This window comes from Gadus macrocephalus, chromosome 3 (assembly GCF_031168955.1).
Source record: "Gadus macrocephalus chromosome 3, ASM3116895v1".
Classification (NCBI taxonomy): Eukaryota; Metazoa; Chordata; class Actinopteri; order Gadiformes; family Gadidae; genus Gadus; species Gadus macrocephalus.
The window spans coordinates 12,657,345-12,679,844 of record NC_082384.1 but is presented as its reverse complement, the minus strand read 5'-3'; the positions used below and the strand labels follow the sequence as shown (position 1 = coordinate 12,679,844).

Sequence of the window (22,500 nt, the reverse complement as noted above, 5' to 3'; positions counted from 1 at the left end):
AGACAGTGAACTCAACCCTAAGCAGTGTTACGGCAAAAAGCTTCAGACAGTGAACTCAACCCTAAGCAATGTTACGTCAAAAAGCTTCAGACAGTGAACTCAACCCTAAGCAGTGTTACGGCAAAAAGCTTCAGACAGTGAACTCAACCCTAAGCAATGTTACGTCAAAAAGCTTCAGACAGTGAACTCAACCCTAAGTAATGTTACGTCAAAAAGCTTCAGACAGTGACCTCAACCCTAAGCAGTGTTACGTCAATAAGCTTCAGACAGTGAACTCAACCCTAAGCAGTGTTAGGTCAAAAGGCTTCAACAAGTCAACTCAACCCTAAGCAGAGTTACTTCAAAAAGCTTCAGACCTTGAACTCAACCCTAAACAGTGTTATGTCAAAAAGCTTCAGCCTGTAAACTCAACCATTGGCAGTGTTGCGGTAGAAGCTTCACACAGTTAACTCAAGAACTGTTTCTGCATTCCATTTTCGAGAAAATGCTGAGGCCAAAAAAACTAATAAAACATGGAGGACCAGTTTCAGTCGAAGCACAATGCGGACGCGTCTGAAAACAGGAAAGAGTCGGACACAGCAATGACTTGTGGAAGGGAACTAAGCTCAGCACGCGGGGCTGCCTCCGTGTGTGTGTGTGTGTGTGTGTGTGTGCGTGTGTGTGTTTGTCTGTGTGCGTGCAGGTTGACTGGAATTCCCCAGTTTCAGAATAGTTTGCCGTAGACCTGTCCGGACCGAAGAAAGGGCAAAGAGCAATCTAGCAGAGCTGTTGATTATTAATTGACAAATGAACTCGTTAGGGTTGGTCAAGTCATTAAGGATAAGATGCCAAAAAGGTATAACGTCATGATGAGACGTCAAATAACCTAACCTTTATATAATATCAACATGCTACAGGCAAAATTGTGGCTTGTCAGTTTGAAAACATTCTCAATTGGTTTGTTATATGTGAAAAGAACACAAATAAAATGTTATTCACAATGTATGCTAAATTTCATTAATCAAGACAGCATTAATTGATTAATAGATCACTAGCTGCGATGCTTCCACTAAAAAGTATCTTATTAGCAATTCATTTTACAATCTATCACTTTTCAATGCCAAATAATACTTGTTAAGTTATTACCTTTTAATCAGCAGCTGTTGCTTGAAGAAATGCATTGGTTAATAGGCATTAATGCATACTGATGTAGACTTGCAGAGTGCTGATAGTATAAAACTCAAACGACTTTTTTGGGGGAGGAGCTAGCAACACATTATTGCATTGGGTAGTTTAGTACGTTTTGTAACGTTTTCTGATGATATTTTAGATTGGAATGTACAAATGTAGAAGAGATCTTTGACGTTGAGAAAAAAAGGGCAAGTAACAAGACAAAAGTTGCAAGACGGGGGAATTTCTCCCTGAACAAAAGCTCTTCAGTTGTTAAAATGTGGAGTCCATGACGACCCAAGACGCCCCCTCTGACGTCTTATTGACTGAAATGATCATGATGGGATACATCCCTGGGGGTCTTCAGAGGTGGTAAGACTGGTTACAAATAGATACTATGTTATACTCTGCATTAAAGGCACTTCATTACAACAGAAACAAGAAGACCTTTCAAAATGTATTCTCATCTAACTGAAAGGTACACTTTGGCATGTTTGTATACTGAAACTCACACACACTCACACTCACACCCCACGCAAACACTCACCCATCTACCGTAACCCACCAACACACACACACAATCAAACTCACCTCAAAACAAACAAGATATTTTCTACTTTGGTGTAACTGAAGAGGATATCAATCACATAGTGTTCCTGTAACAACACACCAAACAATATGAGGAAGTCTTCTACAGATCACGCACACATGGGGGTTGTGTGTGTGTGTGGGTGTGTGTGGGTGTGTGTGCATGTGTACACACATCTCTGGAGTTTAGAGAAGAGAGAACGGGTTGTGAAAAAAGTGTGTGTGTACACAAATGTTTGTAGTTCATTGGAGTCACATAGGATCAGTGTAGATTGGAGAAGAAAGAACAGTTTGTGAAAAAAGTGTTTGTATGTGTGTGTGCGTGTGTAAGTGTGTGTCTTAAGTTATGTTCTATATACTGATGTTTTTGCACTGCACACATGAAAACACATCTGAAGAAGACTTTAATTGCAATAGTAAGAGAACACACAAATACATAATTTCAAGCCGTGGATAATTGTATGGTTTTCCCAACGATTATTTGAATAGTTATAATAATACATATTACATTATTTAAAGGGGAATCTACTGTGTATCTTTCCCTGTCTGAATCAGAGTCAGCGAGACCACTGCTGCAGATCCTGTTTTATCAACCGCCCCCCCAAAATGAGCACTTTGCTTTAAAGTCTGAAGATAATACAAATCTAAAATGCAAACACAAAAACAATACACTTAAATCCATTAAAAATAAAGTATGACCAAAACTAAACTTCGGAAATATGCAAACCACTGGATTGTAGCAAAGCAAATCGTTGATTATCTGACGAGGAACAATCTCTTCGAACCTTTCCAGTCGGGGTTCAGGAATTTCCACTCAACTGAAACTGCTATTACAAGAGTTGTAAATGACATCCTTCTTGCTTTGGATAAAAATACAAGCTCAATGCTTGTGCTGCTGGACCTGAGCGCTGCGTTCGACACGATCAACCACAGCACTCTCCTTCACCGTCTTGAGCACTATGTTTGTTTCGGGAGTACGGCTCTTGGTTGGCTTGAATCGTACCTCACAGATAGAACCCAATTTGTGCTTCATGAGGGTTCAGAATCAAAGCACTGTAAATTACGCTTTGGCGTACCACAAGGGTCGGTCCTTGGTCCATTACTTTTTGCAATCTACATGCTTCCCCTGGGCGACGTTACCTGCAGCTTCGGAATTTGTTTCCATTGCTACGCGGATGACACCCAGCTCTACATTCCTGTAGATTCCGGGGACTCGGCCCAGATTCAAAGGGTTGAGTCCTGTCTGGCTGCTGTGAAGGGCTGGATGTCACAAAACTTCCTACAGCTTAACACTGGGAAGACAGAGCTGATAATTATCGGCTCGAAGCGGGACTGGGAAGAGTTTGAGGATGTCTCTCTGTGGTTGAATGGCCTTGCCATCCCACAGAGTGCGTCCGTCAAAAATCTTGGTGTCCTGTTTGACCCTCAACTATGCTTTGACCAACATATAAGAAGTATAACCAGAATTGCCTTTTTCCATCTGAGAAACATTGCAAGAATCAGACCAATGTTATCTGCAGCGGATGCAGAGACACTGATTCATGCATTTGTTTCGTCAAGACTGGACTATTGCAATGCACTGTTCTCGGGATTACCAAACTCTACCACAAAAAGTCTACAGCTGGTACACAATGCGGCAGCTAGACTGCTGACCAGAACGAGAAAGTTTGATCATATCACACCTATTCTCACCTCTCTGCACTGGCTACCAATAACTTTCAGATCAGACTTTAAGGTTCTACTGTTAGCCTATAAAGCCTTGCATGGATTATCTCCATCCTACCTGAAGGACCTGATCATTCCTTATAGTCCTTCTCGGTCCCTCCGCTCTTCGGGAGCCGGCCTTCTTTCATTGCCGAAGGTTAAAAAGAAATCGGCTGGACAGAGAGCGTTTGCCTATCGATCCCCCTTCCTATGGAATAGGCTGCCATCAGCGATCAGGGAAGCTGACTCTGTGGAGCTATTCAAAGGAAAGCTCAAAACGCACCTCTACAATCTTGCATTTGGAGTGTAAAAACGACAGATGCGAAGTGAAGACCACTCTGTTTGCTTGTGCTTTTCTTATTACATTATACATTCCCACTATGTACTTTTCCGTTCTAATTCACTATTCTGTCTGTTCTAGCGTGTTGCGGGTGCTGGACTGGATGCCTGGACTCTCCTCATGGATAACCGGCCAGAACCCCATCACCATTTTAATATGATGTGCATGTATTTACCTGTATGTCAATTGTGGCACCCATTGCACTCCTGACCATCCCTGGAAGGGATCCCCTACAACGCGTTTCTTCTCAAGATTTCTTCCTTGCTGATTTCAAGGGAGTTTTTTTTGCCCGTGTGGGGGCATGGGTAAAGGGGGGTGTCACAAATATTTGGCCTGTTAAGCCCTTTGAGACTGTAATGGTGATTAAGGGCTATACAAATAAAATTGAATTGAATTGAATTGAATAATGGCACCCTAAATGCTTAATATAGTTACACGGGTAACAGCTAGGCTATTATTGGGAAACTTGCACCACTAAATATGGTATTGTTGCATAGTACATTTTATTCGATCGACAAACTCTGTTGAATGTGTCTAATGCCATAGGTTATCCTGGAATCACCCAGTAGCCCTACATGCTTTCCACACAATCCCATACCTCAACATAATAGAAAATAAACGACTCAGAAACAACCAACACTTCAGTAGTAAAACATCTCTAGACAAAATCTAGAAGATAAAAATTAGTATCACTAAGGCCATTCATAAGTCATTCTGTCCGACGGAGGAACGCAAGAGTTGACGTGAGTGGAAACACAACTTTCAAGCCACCGGCTCAGATCGAGCTCGGAACATGTGGTCGCGCCGCAGTCTTTCCTCTGGCATATCGCTGCAACCAACATGACCAAAGGGCATAGGGACCCCGGCTGATTTGCTCACACCCAAATAAAGTCGCCATGGAGACAAATACGCAACCGTAAAAAAATACGGATGTTTCCAACCATGTGGTTGGCAGTATTGCGTCAGAAAATAACGTAGGACGCATGTGACTTTGGAAATATGAACTCCTTTCAAACCAGTAAGTAAAATCACCTGCCAATTTTGGTTGGATTTCTATCCATTTCTTTAGTTTGGGCAAAAGCCCAAACTTTGTATGGCGTTTTTGCCAGAGAATCGAAAACATTACCGCATTTACAAACGGCTTTTGTTTGACGTTTATTGTTATGTTGTCCAAATCAGTCCCACGATGGTCCCACTGTGAATCACAACCCTTGGTCCCCTGACATGATCTGCGATGCTGCTAACGTCAGGACTGTGACAGCGACACGGGGGTAAACAGGGAGGTCACCGGGTTTGGAGACATCCAGTCTTTCTGGAACGGGATATGCAGTGCGTCACATTTAATGGTTTTGGCTAAGTGACAGGTGCGCGCACGTATTAGGACAGGCTGGGAGTGGGACAGCTCGAGGACACAGTGATGATGGAGAACGTCTAGACGCCGTATCTTGGCAGCTTATTTTCCTAACCGGCCAATAAAAGAGTGTTGGTGTCTACTTGTGGCCGTGCGCTCCTTAAATAAAGCTCATTGTGGGAGACGATGGGTTATTCTTAGTTAAGAAAAGACGGTTTGGGGTTTCTGGAATTATATGGCTCATCTTGACTGGCAGACGCATATATGCAAATGACACCAAACGAGGCCTGCACAACATGGTAGAAGATAACGTTATGTTTATTTTTGTAACATTTCATACCCTATATAATATATTTTGATGTGGAAATAATGCCGCAATAAAACTGATAACTAACACTTGTTAGATGAATTCAAACTCAGACAGTTTCACCCTAAGGGAGATGCCAAAATAAGTAACAAAAGTTATCCAAATATTTTTTTTTATTTGTGTGTATTTTGTTACAAAAGACTCACTGTTCTACTAAAAGGATCATTGTGATAACCCAAAGCGGTCCGATCGGGTGCTCTGAAGTAGCTGACTCCCTCTTAAGTATGTGTCGAAATGTCATCAAGACCCCTGCAGCAGCAGTTTTAAGTGTGGCCATAAATCTCAAATCGAAGCACTGAAGGAGATAACGGCGATCAGAAAGTCTCCAAGGAAGGTTCAAAGGAGTCCATTGCCGACCGTAATAACACGCGCGCGGAAACGGTCGCTACAAACGCCGTGCATCCCCTGAAACTGTCCAACAGCACCAGGAAGCTCGGCTCTAAAACAAGGAAGTCGGGGGGGTGTACAGAGCTGCTTTTAGACCTAGCCTAGACACAGCAGATACTTGAGTCACATCAGCAAGTGAAACCAAACATTGGCATTCTCTCAGACGGAGACGCCTCTTTGACTCACTGTCTTTGGAAGCTACTTTGCAGCTTACAAAGTCAGCACCAATCACCACATGCTGTAGCCTACAACATCTGTGCAATGTGAGCCTAACGATTTTGAAGTACCTGACGGGTAACGCGGATTAGAATAATGTTGGCGTTGATACACATTCATAAACTACAAATGAATGGACATACAGTAATCCTCCCTCTACAGCTCATACTGTCTAAGCCACCTCATGTAAACCATGAGCCATGTAGTGAGACAATAAGGTTAGATGTTAACAAATAATAAGTAACTAACGTCATTAATATAAATTTAAAAAAACATTTATTACAATTTGTAGATATCGTCGTGAAATTGTACACGATATCGATCGTTATTGACTCAACATAGCTGTTGACAACTGATGTTTGACTATTAGTAAACAAGGTGTTGCGTTGTAAGTTACCGAGTGCAGGATTTATTTTAGTTAAAACATTTAAAAGTCTACTGTAGCTCGGGGAATTACTATTAAGTTATGAGTCTCTTCAATTCTATATACCGACTTTTCCTTAGGTACGTACCTGGTATTACGATTTTCATTAGGCCCCAATGTTGTCATAAAAGTCCCAAGACGTGAGGAGAAGTGACTTCCACTTCCAACTGTCATTGACTGACACAAAGCACGCGAGTGCTTTGTGGACACCCAGGCTGGTCTCCGCGGGACCACGCCCACCACTTGTACGTATGGCGCGTCTCAGTTCCTCCATGTGCGGTTAGAGAATACATTCATTATATAGGCTAGTGGCGTCTCGATTTTACTCACTTTATTTATTGTACACAAATTTGACCTATGTATATATAAATATCCATACTGTACATCTTACAAAGTATCAATGTAGAGATCGACTGTTCCTCAAATGAAATTAGAGAAAGTTACTGTAACTCAACAAAACAGTACCATTAGTAAGAGTTGATAAAAGTAGGTGCTTCAGCTGCCGCATAGTTAAACTACTAATTTATTCAATATAGTAGGAACAGCGACAGCGTACATTATACTTTTCATCCTAGTAAAGTTGAAGAACCTCTCTAGTATAGTATTAAAATATGCCTAAATATCAAGGTTATATTTTTACATTCAAACAAATACATTTTTAAACTGAGCTATTAAATGTACAAAAGAATCCATTGAAAATAAATTACAAATAATTTGGTACAACATTTACAGAGTCCTCTATTGGTCTAAATAATTATTGCAGGCCCATTTCTCCTGAAGAAGTGGTCATTTAAAGAAAAGGGGAACTCTTAGGAAGCACATTGAAACACATTGGAAACAACCAAAAAACACACTGTTTACAATATATCTAGAATATATGCAATTTTAACAAATTACTTTGACATTTCGTATAAAAGTGTGAATACTCCTAATCCCGATTCATATCTAGGATATCTAAGAGCTTCACCACAAAACACATGGAGAGGTTCATGTCTTTCCATGAATGTGTTGAATCACACTCTTTATATGCTTGCTCTTTGTTGGTCCCAGAGCTTGGAGGCTTTCTCCGAACACTAGGGGACGGAAGTCACCCTGAACGTGGTGCCAGTCCACTGAACTAGAACACAACATGGCACAAGCATAATGGACTTATTGTCTTTGCTTGCGCTTCCCAAACATATATTATATAAAACTTTTTAACAAACAAAAGGTTTTTGTGAATGCGTCATCACATCAGCCCCAAAAATCGACACACAATAATTTTTATACAGTCTATGGATAAAGCTCCACCATAGGTCCCACATGTGCATCAATCAGGTAACTCAGTGCATTGACTCATTCACCAGTTTCTCCATTAGCTGCGTGGACACTTGAGCTTGAGTATTTTCCTAATAGGGGGAGGTAAAGTCTGAGCAGCCATGGCGTCCAACGTGGCCGCACTGTCCTCCACGAGGGGAAGTAGGGAAAGTGAAATAGTGTAGCGTCCGTCGGGCCCCCCCGTAGTCGAAGCCCCCTCAGTGTATTTGGAGTGGCCCGGGAGTGTCTTCAGGGCATAGCCCCGACGAAGGTGTGTACGGGCAGGCAGAGCAGGGAGCAGAAGGTGGGGTTGAGGGGTCGGATCTGGGGGGACAGCACACGGGCCTGCCTCCAGTCCGTGCAGCTGTCCGGTTTGGAGCACACGGACACTTCGCACCTGGACGGGACAGAGAGGCAGCGCTGTGTTCACTGTGATGCCTGCCATTTTGTATACATGTGTATGTGTCTATGTGTCTGTGTCTGCATGTGCGTGTGCGTGAGCGTGTGTGTGTGTGTGTGTGTGTGCCTACCTGACAACACTCTGTAGGACCTTGCGTTCGTCTTGGTCCAGACACACAGCAAAGGTTGTGTTCTCACTTCCGCTCACCTGGACCTTGTCCACCTTCACCTCCCATGTGCTCAGAGACTGGGGACAAACACAGCAGAGCCAACCACACTTGTGTTAACTCGCAGCTGACCTCACATTAATGTTTACTGAGCTATCGGGTTCCGACATGCATGCAAGGATACTCCTTCTGCTGATTTTGCGGAGGACCAATCACATTTCATTTTGAGCTGCTGCTCGGTTTTCTACTATTCTTCTATCCAATTTACTTCTGATGCTTTTTATTTTTCTCTGTATCGGTAATCTGTTTGTACTGCCTTACCATTTGGTATATCATTACATTGTCAGATTGCCGTTCTCCAGGCGGCCTGTGTACATCATTCCTTTGCGTTGTGTAGCAGAACCGTAGCCAGGTCGTTCGTGTGGCCTAAATCAAACCAATAAGTAATCTTGCATAAACCTAACCAATAAGTTGTGTTGCCGAAACCTAATGACTTAAAGATGAGAAATTTAACAGCACACTTACCCCGCTCTCTTGCATTTGACCCATTCATCCAACAACAGAGAAACCACAACTTCCTTTTTAGAGTAATACTGCGTCACATGTCTTCCTAAAGCCTTCTGGACGAAAGCGTTAAGCAGAAAGATATGAAGGCGTAATTCCCCCGCTGCTTTCTGACAAGATTTGACACGTGCAAAACAAAACCAAATCTATAGCGTGGTTTCAGTTTCAGTCACATTCTCAGGCAAACGCTTTAAAACATTAAACACATTAAAATGCTTTCCTGCCGCGCCCTTTGTCAGAATAAGCTTGCAAGAAGATTTGTTATGGCAATCAGCCAACTACCGATAAAACTAAGACGAAAAGCCCTTTGTTGTTTTGTATTAATTGTCATCGGCAAAATAATATCAAAAGCATTCTCTTAGGCTTCTATTCAAGCAGGCATTCTTCACTAATATATTGTTGTTTGACTTTCTGTTGACAACTTCAGGCTCACTATTGGAAGTCACTCTGAATAAAGCAGCTTACAACGTAAATATAATGCTTGAATGTGTTACAATGACCACAACAGTATAGGACAAAAGTCCAACAAAATACGAACGTATGCAGCTAAAACAAAAAATGTAGCAAGCTCACACATTATACTCAATACTAAATGATAATACTCCAAGAGGAATTTTCAGCATGTATTCAAATCGATTTTGACTAGCTATTTAGTACGATAAACCGTATTTTCTTCAAATAATAAGCAATGGATGATTAATTATAGTAGTGCTACTGGATTTCTTTTGTATTTGTTAAATGCCAGTCAAAAGCCTTCAGGAGTCCATCGCAGACTCTTTCAGCATTGCAGGAAAATGTACCATCTAGTGGGGTCGTTGTGTTACTACAAGAGAAACGGTCAAAAGGGTCCAAAAGATCTGTGGTCAAACGTAGTTCAGTGCTTATGGGGCTGAAGGTTAACAGTTAATAATGTAGCTCGTCTATGTTAAAATATAAGAGAGTATTGCTTAACACACGAGTTGATGAAAAATCTTTGAAAAGTTTGACTATTTATATAATTGATTCCAATTCCACTTGGAGATCGCACATCCTGTACCGATGATGTCACTGGTCCAACCTTCCACGATCTTTCTGCAGAAACTGACTAGAAAATAGCCCAGCGAGACGGTTCCCCTTTAATGTACTGTCTAAGGGCCCCCTGAAAGCACGACAGTCTCTGTTGCAGTGCCTGTGCAACAGGTGAAGTTCTTTCTCTGGTTATGAGATACTGTTCCTCATCCGCCGCGCCACCTCTAAATATAGACATGCAGAGTACGACACGATGTGCGATCTGTATGCAGGCAGCTGCAGTTTGATACTGGCGACATCTTGAAACCCACAAACCACATCCACATACATAGACAGACATGATGTCAAAGAACGTGACTGACATCTTACCTGGTTGTAGCTCTTCTTTGCTTTACAGTTTTGTCTCTTCAGAACTTCAGTCATACTCAGTAGCAGGGACTCCATCTTAGGGTCTGGGGGAGAGCATTACCAGCAGACGGGTTCAGACAGGACTCTACCAACATTACCAGCAGACGGGTTTAGACAGGACTCTACCAACATTACCAGCAGACGGGTTTAGACAGGACTCTACCAACATTACCAGTAGAGTCTGCTTTAGACAGGACTCAACCAACATTACCAGCAGACGGGTTTAGACAGGACTCTACCAACATTATCAGTAGACGGGTTCAGACAGGACTCTACCAACATTACCAGCAGACGGGTTCAGACAGGACTCTACCAACATTACCAGCAGACGGGTTTAGACAGGACTCTACCAACATTACCAGCAGACGGGTTTAGACAGGACTCAACCAACATTATCAGTAGAGTCTGCTTTAGACAGGACTCAACCAACATTATCAGTAGGGTCTGCTTTAGACAGGACTCAACCAACATTATCAGTAGAGTCTGCTTTAGACAAGACCCACTTCCAACATTATCAGTAGTCTGCTTTAAATAGGACTAACATTGTCAGTAGTCTGCTTTAAACAGGACTAACATTGTCAGTAGTCTGATTTAGACAGAACTCAACCAACATTACCAGTGGAGTCTGTTCTAGACAGGACTCAACCAACATTATCAGTAGAGTCTGCTTTAGACAGGACTCAACCAACATTATCAGTAGAGTCTGCTTTAGACAGGACTCAACCAACATTATCAGTAGAGTCTGCTTTAGACAGGCTCAACCACATTACCAGTAGAGTCTGCTTTAGACAAGACTCACAACCAACATTATCAGTAGAGTCTGCTTTAGACAAGACCCACTTCCAACATTATCAGTAGGGTCTGCTTTAGACAAGACTCACAACCAACATTATCAGTAGGGTCTGCTTTAGACAAGACCCACTTCCAACATTATCAGTAGTCTGCTTTAAACAGGACTAACATTGTCAGTAGTCTGCTTTAAACAGGACTAACATTGTCAGTAGTCTGATTTAGACAGAACTCAACCAACATTACCATTGGAGTCTGCTATAGACAGGACTCTACCAACATTATCAGTAGAGTCTGCTTTAGACAGGCTCAACCACATTACCAGTGGAGTCTGCTATAGACAGTACTTACAAGAAACATTATTAGGAAAGAATGGTTTTACAACACTGTTTATTTTTTGTCAGCACATGATCATGTATATGCAGATCGATAATAATAATAATAATAATAATAATAATAATAATAATAAAAGGAATAAGAATATTAATATTTATAGTGAGTGATACAAATTAATAACTGCAATGAAATCATTCATTAATTATGTGCCATAGTGCCATACATCAAAAATAATTTAAATAATATTGACGGGAAAGCTTCTGTTTACCCTTGTTCCTGTTCAACAGTTGCTCAGTTGCCATTGGTAACTACATACCTAGATCCTCATGGTTTTTGCAGGCTTTGGTCAGGTTCAATGACGTGCACACTTTGGTCTCTCCTTTCCAATGACTCCGCCCACTAACTACCACCTGAGAGTCAACATAAAGATCACAAGGTCAGTTATACCCTTGTAACTTATTAATTAGCACATATTTGCAGGTTTTTTAAATGTTTGAAACCCACAAAAAAAGACAAATGTCTAATCTCTTTATGTCTCACGTTCAACGTAACAAACACGCTGAAAACAGGGTTAAAACATTACATTCTACAGTGAACAGTAGGGAGCAGCATGAAGGCCAGTGAAAATGTTACACTAGTAACATCTATTTAATATCTGTGACCAATTCGGTTTGTTCCTTGAAGTTGGTTCAAGGAACAAAATGGCCTTTGCATGTTGCTCCTTTCTATATGGAAAAAAAGATACATCCCCTTTAACTGGTTTTACTGCAGTTTCTCATCCACGCAAAAGAACGCGCATGCATGTGACACTGCAGTGTTTAAAACTCTTGCCTTCGCCCTTGAGCAGAGCCTTTTTTTAATGACCTCGACCGCTGATCTCAGGCAGCGGTAGACAAGTGGCCGTCTTACCTTGTTGTAAAGCACCTCCAGCTTGAGAGGAACTGCTTCTCGGTCTCCATCGATGCCAAACCTTTTTTTTGCAGAACCTTCCAGATGAACACATGTGACACTGATTAAAGCCATTGCATGTTAAATGGAAGTTTTCCTTAACAATACCAAATATAACAACAAAATAAGTCCTAGTGTCAACAAGAACATGAACAAAATAAACTGCAAACATAGAAAAAAATCCACATTAGGACTTTTACTGAGAGATTTCTAAACTAAAGAAACACAAGTACTAAATACACTGCCTTGGGTTCCGTCATAAAACCTTACTGAGACTTTTAAGTTATATTTGGCCGCTGTGTGTGTGTGATTGCTGTGTGTATAAATCTGTATGCATGTGTGCATATATACATGTGGGGTGGTTAGGAGTTTTCACAATCAGTGTATTTTTATGTTTGTGTGTGTGTGTGTTTCTGACCTACCCATGGCCTTGACAGCTCGGGTTCCCGCAGTGTGTCCCAGCTCCAGTGAGTGGATGAAGACCTCTGTCCTCCTTTCACCGCCTGCTAATGTTAGCTTTAACACCAGAGACACAAGCTAATGTTAGCTTTAACACCAGAAACACAAGCTAATGTTAGCAGCAACATTAGAGACACCAGCTAACATTAGCCACAACACCAGAGACACAAGCTTATGCTAGCTTCAACACACTATAACATATATACACATATATATATATATATACACACATATATACACACACACACACACACACACACACACACACACACACACACACACACACACACACACATATATATATATATATATATATATAGTACACAGTTTGTGCATCCAAACATATACCATGTTTACAGTGTGAGCGTGAGTGTGTGTGTATGCGTGTGTACGTGCGTGCGTGTCTAACCTCGGCCTGATAGAGCTGGATGAGAGTGGGCCGTGTAGCCTGGCGACAGTAATACAGAACCAGGTCAGCCAGGATGGGGAGCCGGCACTCATACGAACCGTCATGCAACTGAGACTCCTTCTTGGAGGTTTTCTGCAAGGGACAACACAACACGAGTCACCCCTTTATTCACGTTTCTTGGTCTCACACCAGAACAATGGAGCTGCATGATTGCGGGTGGAACGAGTCTCCTACGGTCTCCTAGACGGAACCACAGACACACTAAGTGACACGACGCGAATAATATCTAGTTCCTTTATCGGCATAAGTGTGAGTGTTTAACCCCTATAACCTGGAAGAGCACATCAGATAAAGCTAAGTATACACTCCGCACTTCCTGATTTCATAGGATTGTGTTATCTTTCTGAGGTTGGAAATACTTGCGTATTTTGGGTCATGGTTAATTAGAAATGGGCCCAATTCATAAAACTCTGAACGTGGCCTCAAGCATGAACTGAAGCCCCTTGCTGTGAGCTGGAGAGGGGGGGAGGGGGGGGGGGACTAGAAGTACCTGGCAGACCAAGTTGGCGGGCAGGTGCAGGAGGCTGAGTGTGTTTCTCTCGTACCAGGGGTCCAGCAAGCCCAAGAGGTGGGCGATATCATTCGTACTGTCCTCTGACCACGATGCTTGAGGGTCCTACAACAGGAACAAAAAGTCATTCACACACCCGATTAGTTTATGTGGAACAACAAAGTTCCCCTTACACTTTAACAATATGGTGACAAACATTTGCAGATGAAGACAAATGTCATTCAGCAGTGAGCTACGACAAATGAGCGAAAATAATTCATATATCTTCTGTAAAGGGCTTGTACATGTTGACGTCACATCGCAATGACTTATACATGTATAATTAATTGTTAAATGATTTGTCATTACGACAAAACAAAGTCTTGAGCAGTCCAAGATGAGTCCATTATCCTGGGTTATGTTTTACATGAGTGCTACATACTCTCTTGGGCACTCACAAAAAAACCCACAACGCCTTCCGGTGTACAAGCCCTGCAACGAATGCCTTTAGCTTTTATCCCACTTACAGCAGACGACACCGCTCCATGGGGGGGGCAGCCCGCCTGGACCCAGGGGCACGGGGCCCTCAGGGACTCCGGCGGGGCCCCCGAGTCCCTCCTCACGGGGACAAAGTAGAACTGCAGCCTGAAGAGCCGGCTGAGGTGCGGACAGGCGCCCTCCCTCCGCTGCAGGCGGCGGTAGGCCCGGGCCACCTTGCCCGCGGCGTGGTCGGCCCCGAACACCACCACCCGCAGTGTGGTGCTCTTGGCCTCCTCGTCGCTGCTCAGGATGGGCCTCCGGCGGAAGCAGACGTGCCGGAGGGCCGGAGCCTGGGGCTGTGGCCGAGCCTCTGAGCCGCGCCGATCCACCTGCTGGGGGAGGGAGGAGGACCGCTGGGTGCGCGTCCCCAGCAGGTTCTTGGACTCCGGGTTGCCCAGGCTGCTGGCCCTGTCGAGGCGGCGGGGGCGCTTGGGCCGCACCAGGATCCGGAGCAGGTAGTGGCTGAGGGGGGACTTGCCCGGCTTGGGCGAGGACTTTTCGGAGACGGGCGGCGAGGAGGGCGACGAGGAGGGCGGGGAGTCGTCGGCGTCCTCCACGCCGCTGTCGGTGCTGGAGGTCACGGAGGAGAGCGAGGGAGCGTAGGACCCCGAGGCGGCCGACACCGTGGAGTAGGTGGAGGAGGTGGAGAGGGAGGAGCCGGTGGAGATGGTGGAGGCGCGGTCACCGGCGCTGCGTTTGTGGGGGTAGACGGGCGCTTCTACTTCAAAGTCGATGTCCTCTGGGGGCTCATCCCCTTCCTCGTCGTCCCCAGACACACACTCCTCCTCCTCCTCCTCCTCCTCCTCCTCCGTCTGGCCGTCCATGGTGTGGAGGTCTTCCAGGTCGTGCTCGTTCTCGACCAGCACATTCAGCACATCTGGACAAAGAGTGAGGAGAAGGTTTGGTGAACGCTCCAAAGGCAGCGAGTGACTAGCGGCTCCAGAGTCGGAGCCATGACCTGACAGACATACGCTATTGACTCTGCGATAAAGCTGAAGTTGCACCGATTATTTCAGGATATTTTTGGGATCGTTGATAAAATCAAAGTCCTACCAAAGTTGTCCTTCTCCCAGGGGAACATGAAACACTTGGGCGTCGGAAGTTGGATCGTCTGTAGTGCGCCTGAAAGAGAGAGTACACAAGAATAAGCCAATCAGAAGTAGTGTTGAAAGAAAGACACTATTTTCTTATTAAGAGTCACCAATCTCGACCACCGGATGACATAGTAGGTGGCATGCAATGGTACATTTATATCATGTTTCTGATCGTCATTATATCGCCTCAATCAGTACAAGACGAGCCGAGCCCTCCTACCATTAGACGGTCTCCCACTGGAGGCTGGGACCTCCAGCTTCTCCCAGAGGCTCTCCAGGCTCAGGATGATGTGATCACAGCCTTCCTGTGGGTCGGCCATGATGGCGGCGGTCTCCATGACATCAGTTACCAGGGAGAAAATGTCACCAAGCTCCTGTACGCTTTTGGCCTGAGAAGGAGGTTTTTCAACATTTTGTATTATTATAGATAAAAATATATGTATATATAAATATATATAGATTGATTTGAATCATGAATTCGTTACAATTCATGGACCCACACTAGGCCATCTGTACCGTGCCCAAGTCCGTTTCACACCTGTACCGTGCTCAAGTCTCGTTTGGCTAGTGTGAGCACGCCAACCGTACTCAAGTAGGCTACAGTTCAATTCCGTGGCCACGGTACAGATGCGAATGAGCCGACACGCAACCATGCACGGTTACACAACCTGTGCTGGATGACGTATAGTCGCCCGGAGACTAGACCTCTTTAGAATATTTTGCATACTCCCGAATTTCTTTAATTTTATGAATGACGACTCTGAGTGTAGTCTACAAACGGGATTAACTATTTAAGTGCAAAAACGCCAACATATGTGTGAGTGCGCCCTAATAACTTTCATTTAGCAATTCAGCCTATAATGTAATTTTCTTAAAACGTCTCAGCGGGGAAAATCATTGCATTTCACCTGAGAGTTTAAACACAACCAGCAGAGGGAGCAGTTTTACTCTCCCCATTATCGCCCAGAAGAAAATAAAGAACAGTTCGAATTCAAACTCAGCATCGATGTCATTTTCCTGCGGCTGCTTTGAAGCTGCGGCGTGACGTGCGAGAGCCCTCCCCACCTGCAGGGCTTTGTGGAGGCTGGCTAGAGGGTATTTGGCGCCCAGGGCCGACTGGTAGGCGTGCTTGATGAGGGTGATGAAGCTGTCCCTGGGGGAGTGCTGCATGCCACTGAGCTGCCGGCCCACAGACAGGAACTCTGGAGGCACCTCACCAGGGGTCATGAGCAGCACCGTCCTGCAGCGGGAGACACAGGTCACAAGCGCTCGTTTTCCTAGAGCTGTGTGTGTGTGCGTGTGTGCGTGTGCGCGCGTGTGTGTGTGTGTGTGTGTGGGGGGGGGGTGTGTGGGTGTGTGTGTGTGTGTGTTGTATGTTATATTGAACAGTGTGTGTGTGTGTGTGTTTGTGTGTGTGTTTAAGGGGGAGTGCTTTTTGCCTGTGTTTTTTTGTCAGAGCGCTATAACGTCAGCTGCTACTGAAAGGTCAGTTTACGATTACACTATCCAAATAAAGCTGAATAGTATTAGCTTTAAAGAGATGTGTTGACGATGTCATCTCCATGCATATATGTGAAAACACACACACACACACACACACACACACACACACACACACACACACACACACACACACACACACACACACACACACACACACACACACACACACACACACACACACACACACACACACACACACACACACACACACACACACACACACACACACATTACCAGGAACTATTTAGGGCCTGCTATGCGTTGAAAGACCAAGAAGCACAGCCGTGGAAGAGGTTTTTAAGGGTGCATGCAACAATTATGTGTTGCATGCAGCACTTAAATATAGCGTTGCAAATATATAATTTGTAAGTGTGAGATGGAAGAAAATAACCCTGGCCTGACCTATATATGGGCACATCATGCACAATGCATCATAAACACACCACAAGAACCCCAGAATATCAACAATCCTTCAGATATGAACTAGTTAAGTCTCATACAAAGTCAGTGAGTCATGTTTTATTTGGAAGGGAACTTTACTGAGAGTGCTCAAAGTTCAAACCACATGAGATATCAGATGTCTGACCTTTGACTGGCTCTGAGTATGAATTTATTCTAAATGTCAATAAACAGGCAAAAGAAGGGCGGGGAATGTGTCTCATCACAAAACACTGTGTTGTTACAATAATCTGTAAATCACAATGAATTATCGCGGTCAGAATACCGGGCAAAATAATCACAATTATAATCACAGTCATCATGGTGCAGCCCTATAGCGACCAGTCCCCCTGACAACCTGTGATCACAACCACGGAGTTGCGCGGTCAATCCTTTACGTTTTGTGCACCTTGGGCGGCTTATGGTGAACCCCGTTCAAGACTCTCCTTTGCAAACATCATTAGTAATCTCACAAATCAGACATTAGATTATCACAGCCAAAGTCTGAAGGTGGTGGTTTCAACCTACACAGTCTTGGAGTGGAAGCCAGGGGTGTTGAGTCCTTGTTCCTCTCTCACCAGTCTGTTGAACGATATCCCTAGGAACAGAAGACAACAATTTTAGGTTTAAATGTATTTGATACCCAAGAGGACTTGATTCCAATACCTCTTGTCAACAAGAGGTTTGGAAGATTCAAGTTAGCTAGCTATCTTATAATGAAACAATATGAAAGTAATCTGCATTGTCCTTTGAATTTCCATATAGTGAAATAAATTCCCAAGTCAGTGAACAAATGAAAACTCATACAATGGTCAAGAGGTTGGAATGGGGTTGTGCAATCTTTGGATAGATTCTTTTTTGTCATGGCTATCCAACACAAATTACCAAGAGAATTTTGTATTTGGAACATAAAATAACTTTTGTCCGGACTAGGCTGCCAACATAAACATGTGTTAGAACATGTGTAGAACACAAACGTATTTTTAAAGTTGCAAATTCATCATTTGTTTAAGCTTGATTTATGTTCACTGCCATTGATGCTTCCTAGTTTTTATACATAACTAACGTGTAAACATATCGGTAAATGTCACTTCTGTAATTCTATTTTGTCACTCCCCATTCTAGGAAATTTGACAATGGAAACTGACCTTGACTTCTCTTTTCTGCATTGTGACGACCACATGGGGATACGTTTACCAGATAATGGTTCTTCTTCCCATTGCTACTTTTGGTACAATACTAGCATCCATCTGCATGGAGGCATCTATGTTTGATCTCTGAATGCACTGACAACCCTGGCCAGCCGAGTGGGACGATATCCCACACAAATTCTTCAGATCTGACCTCAGAAGGACACGCATTAAAGCAGGGTTGTAGATCTGACACATATCTCAGCAGTCACATGGGCCACAACGTGAACTGTTGAGGCCGAAAACCCTTTGGATCTGTTATTCTACAGATCCAACTGCGAAACATTTGGTGAGCATTGAGGCCTATGATTTGAACGGAGCTGCAATCAGCCAGCCGGACAAAGAGACCCAGAGAGCGAACAAGGACGAACAGACAGACAAGCAGGACAGACCGACCGACAGACAGACAGACAGAGAGGTCTGGACGGAGCGGTGTGAGTACCTGGTGCCCTGAGCTCTTGCTGCAGGGTGGACAGCAGGTCCCGACACACGCTGCAGTAGGGCTCCGGCCAGGTGAGGAACCGGCGGAACGCCTGCATGGCCTCCTCCAGCAGCTCAGCGTCTGGGGGACAGAAGGGCGTCTGCACCCACAGCAAGACACGCAGCGTCACGCAACCCGCTCACTGTGGGCTCGCGGTCGGAGCGGACGCAGAGGGGGCCGGGGGGTCATTTGAAGGAAAACCTCAAATGCTAAAACAACTTGTTTCTTGTGAAATGGGATTTAGCGGGTTACATGGTAGTGCAATGGATCGTTCCTAATTTAAATGTGCACGTTTAGAAAACGTAAGATGTACATGTGGGCTCTAAGGGTTATACGCATATGAAGGTTAATATTGAAGATCGGTCATTTCCTCTATTACCTGAAGCAGGGTGGAGGAGAACATGATCGCTAGGGGAGCCACCAGCTCATACTGACAGTGCTCCTGGACCTTGACACATCCCCACACACACACACAGCAGAGAAGAGAGGCAAACACATAGAGAATGTTTACTATGGTGGTCGTTGAGCAAATCAACAGGGATGTTAACAGTGATGCAACACGCTTCGTCCCTGTGGTGGCTTTGGTTCAGATTTCATCCCACTTCTATCCCCCTGATATCATATCACATCACAGAATTGTACGGTCTAAAATAAACTCCGGCCACCACCCAAAGACAGATCGACTTGGTAAAAAAAAAAGGTTATATTGAAACAATTGCTTGGCTGGGAAGATCTTTCTACTGTGGCAAGTTTAAAGACACAATTCAAAAATAACATTTTGGACCAAGTTCTGTGCGTGGCCTTTGACTTTGGACCTCCCACCTCTCTGGTCTTCCTGATGATCTGCTGCAGGAGGATGAGGAAGTTTTCGGGGTCTCTCTTCACCAGCTCCTCCAAGCTCCAGCGGTTCATCGAGCACGTCGCCGCTACACACACACACACACACACACACACACACACACACACACACACACACACACACACACACACACACACACACACACACACACACACACACACACACACAAACAAACACACAAAAACATACACACAAACACACAAAAACAAACATAACAATCACTAAAATGCAAGGATAAAACATAAAAATCGTACACATTATATATTCACTTATTCAACATAACAAACATCTTCTTCAGATGTGTTATTCACTGTAAATGTATCTGTTTCTATTGAGGTGTGCGCAACAGTAATGCTAAAGGAAGCAGTGTTGTGTGGTTCTACAGAAGGAAATGATGGTATCTCTGTAATTTGGTTATAGTGGTGTATAGGGCTAAGGAAATACTGAGCGGGAAAGGAGAACCGAGCAGCTTTAAGGTTGGCAGAAGAATGAGCAGCTAGTTTCAAATTCTCAGATAGTACTATTTTCTCGACAGAAAACGGAAACCTCAAGCCACCTGATTGAAAAAGAAAGTCACCTTGCTAACAAGTAATGCGGTGAAGGTACGGGAGTGCAATGATCTACAATAAGGTGCATTTACTACTCTCTGTTAAGAATCCAAATGCAATGTGTAGAAACTTTCACTGAGAGCTAGCAGCTAATATATCTTAGTGTGGAAAAGAATGCTGCACATTTACTTGAGCCTACACCCCCAATGCTGCTCAACAACTTGTTTCTTATGACTGAACACCTGACAGATGATACACCAACAGGTGTTGGTATAGGTATGAATCAATCCACACGCTGGTTGGGGAACCAAAAGCAGTAATTGCTCATAACGTTTTTGTTTTGCACGGCCTTCTCCATTCAGGTGGATCCACGAGTGCTCGACATAGTGGTAACTGAGGCGGTGGTTTTGTACTCTCACCCTATCTCTCTCTCTGTGGTTCCACCATGAGTGGCAGCCCCTTAGCTCTCGAGGTCATAATTAGTCACAAACTGAGGTCTGCGCCACAACCTCCTGCTTACACCACACCTCTCAGCGATAAACACGCGTATGGCAGTTTGCCTGGCGTGCTGTTGTTTTATGTTTCAAGTGATAATCGTATCCATGAAAACAATGTATGTTGTGTCTACGTTTGATTGAAATAATAATGATACAAATTTGAATTATGATTTATATGAATACTATATATATATATAATGATATATTATTTTTGTTACCTGTTCATTGGTGCTTGTTGTCAAGGGTTGTAGCGGATTCTAACTATAATCACTGTTATGTCATTCTAATATCTTTATTCTAACAGTTTTGGTTAAGATATTGTGCTTCAAATGCATTGTGGGTATTACAATTACAATTAGGGCATTTAGCAGACGCTTTTATCCAAAGCGATTAATACACACATTGACACAGCGACGGGAGGGTCAAACATGCCAGGCGACAGCCAGCTCGTCAGGAGCAGTTAGGGTTAAGGGTCTTGCTCAGGGACACATCAACACTCACACAGCTGCTCTACCTCTTGAGCGAAGCCGACCCAGTTGATGTTGCGTTGCTTGGTGTATCAAAGAGACTGTAGTGTCCACCAGACATTGTACAGAGTACTCTCGCATGCCGGCCAGTATGTATGGAGATTCAGAGGCACTGACTGACTCACGCAATCTCTCATTTGCCTTCAATGGTGCTGACAACAAACAAGGCAGAGATGTGACCCATGTGGGCTCCACGAACATTTGATCTTTGGGTTAACATGTGAGACATGAACAACAGCTAGCTTTATTCTAACTGACTAACTGACTTTAAAATAATAAAGAGGAAGGCAGGATGTGCCGTTTTCTTTGTTGTTGCCAAGGTTGCCATGGCTACCTTCCGTTGACACGCTGCCGTTCTTTGAATCTTTTTTGCTTGTCGTCCTTGGACCTCTGACATATCTCTGAATATGATTGGAAAGTGACACCCCATCGCCCCTCAGGTATCTGCAAACGGCCCTGACAAACACCAAGCAACGCAACATCAGCCCCAGCAAAAGAATGGCTGCGGGCCAGTCTGCAAACCTGTTGGCTCTGTGTCGGGCCGACCTGCTGGAGCCGGGGGGTGGTGCTTGTGTTTGTCGGGGCGGTCTGCAAGCACCTTCATAAGAGGCCCTGAGGAGCCGCCAAAATGACCTTTATGCGACACATGAATAATCGTGGGACTTGACTTTAGCCTCGCCCTACTCTGTAGTGGATGAGGGGGCAATGCCTGTCATACACACGCACACACACGCACACACACACACACACACACACACACACACACACACACACACACACACACACACACACACACACACACACACACACACACACACACACACACACACACACACACACACACACACACACGCACACTCACTATGTATTATCCTCCATAAACTGATGATTAATATGATTATTATGACTACCGTGGGCGTGTGTCTGCTGCGGGGACGCAGGGCTCCTCCTCAGCCCGGCCAGG

The 22,500-nt window shown here is 44.1% G+C and overlaps 2 protein-coding genes across 2 annotated transcripts in view; both read right to left on the bottom strand.

The window, feature by feature from the left end:
* Positions 1-6,754, bottom strand: part of LOC132453411 (phosphoinositide 3-kinase regulatory subunit 6) — a 20,926-nt gene extending 14,172 nt beyond the window's left edge. The window contains exon 1 of the mRNA XM_060046214.1: positions 6,615-6,754. The gene's annotated coding sequence lies outside the window, so the exon portion shown is untranslated. The remainder of the gene's footprint in view (positions 1-6,614) is intronic.
* An 88-nt stretch (positions 6,755-6,842) lies between these two features.
* LOC132453736 (phosphoinositide 3-kinase regulatory subunit 5-like) lies at positions 6,843-22,499 on the bottom strand (the record flags this gene model as incomplete). The annotated part of the gene is made up of 17 exons (XM_060046681.1): positions 6,843-8,219; positions 8,353-8,468; positions 10,330-10,412; positions 11,810-11,903; positions 12,403-12,479; positions 12,864-12,957; positions 13,310-13,441; positions 13,860-13,985; positions 14,387-15,276; positions 15,453-15,521; positions 15,714-15,882; positions 16,559-16,733; positions 17,963-18,032; positions 19,067-19,205; positions 19,485-19,553; positions 19,928-20,031; positions 22,448-22,499. Coding segments are annotated over 17 exons (2,607 nt in total), but the record flags the coding sequence as incomplete, so codon positions are not given.
* Between the last annotated feature and the right edge of the window lies 1 nt (position 22,500).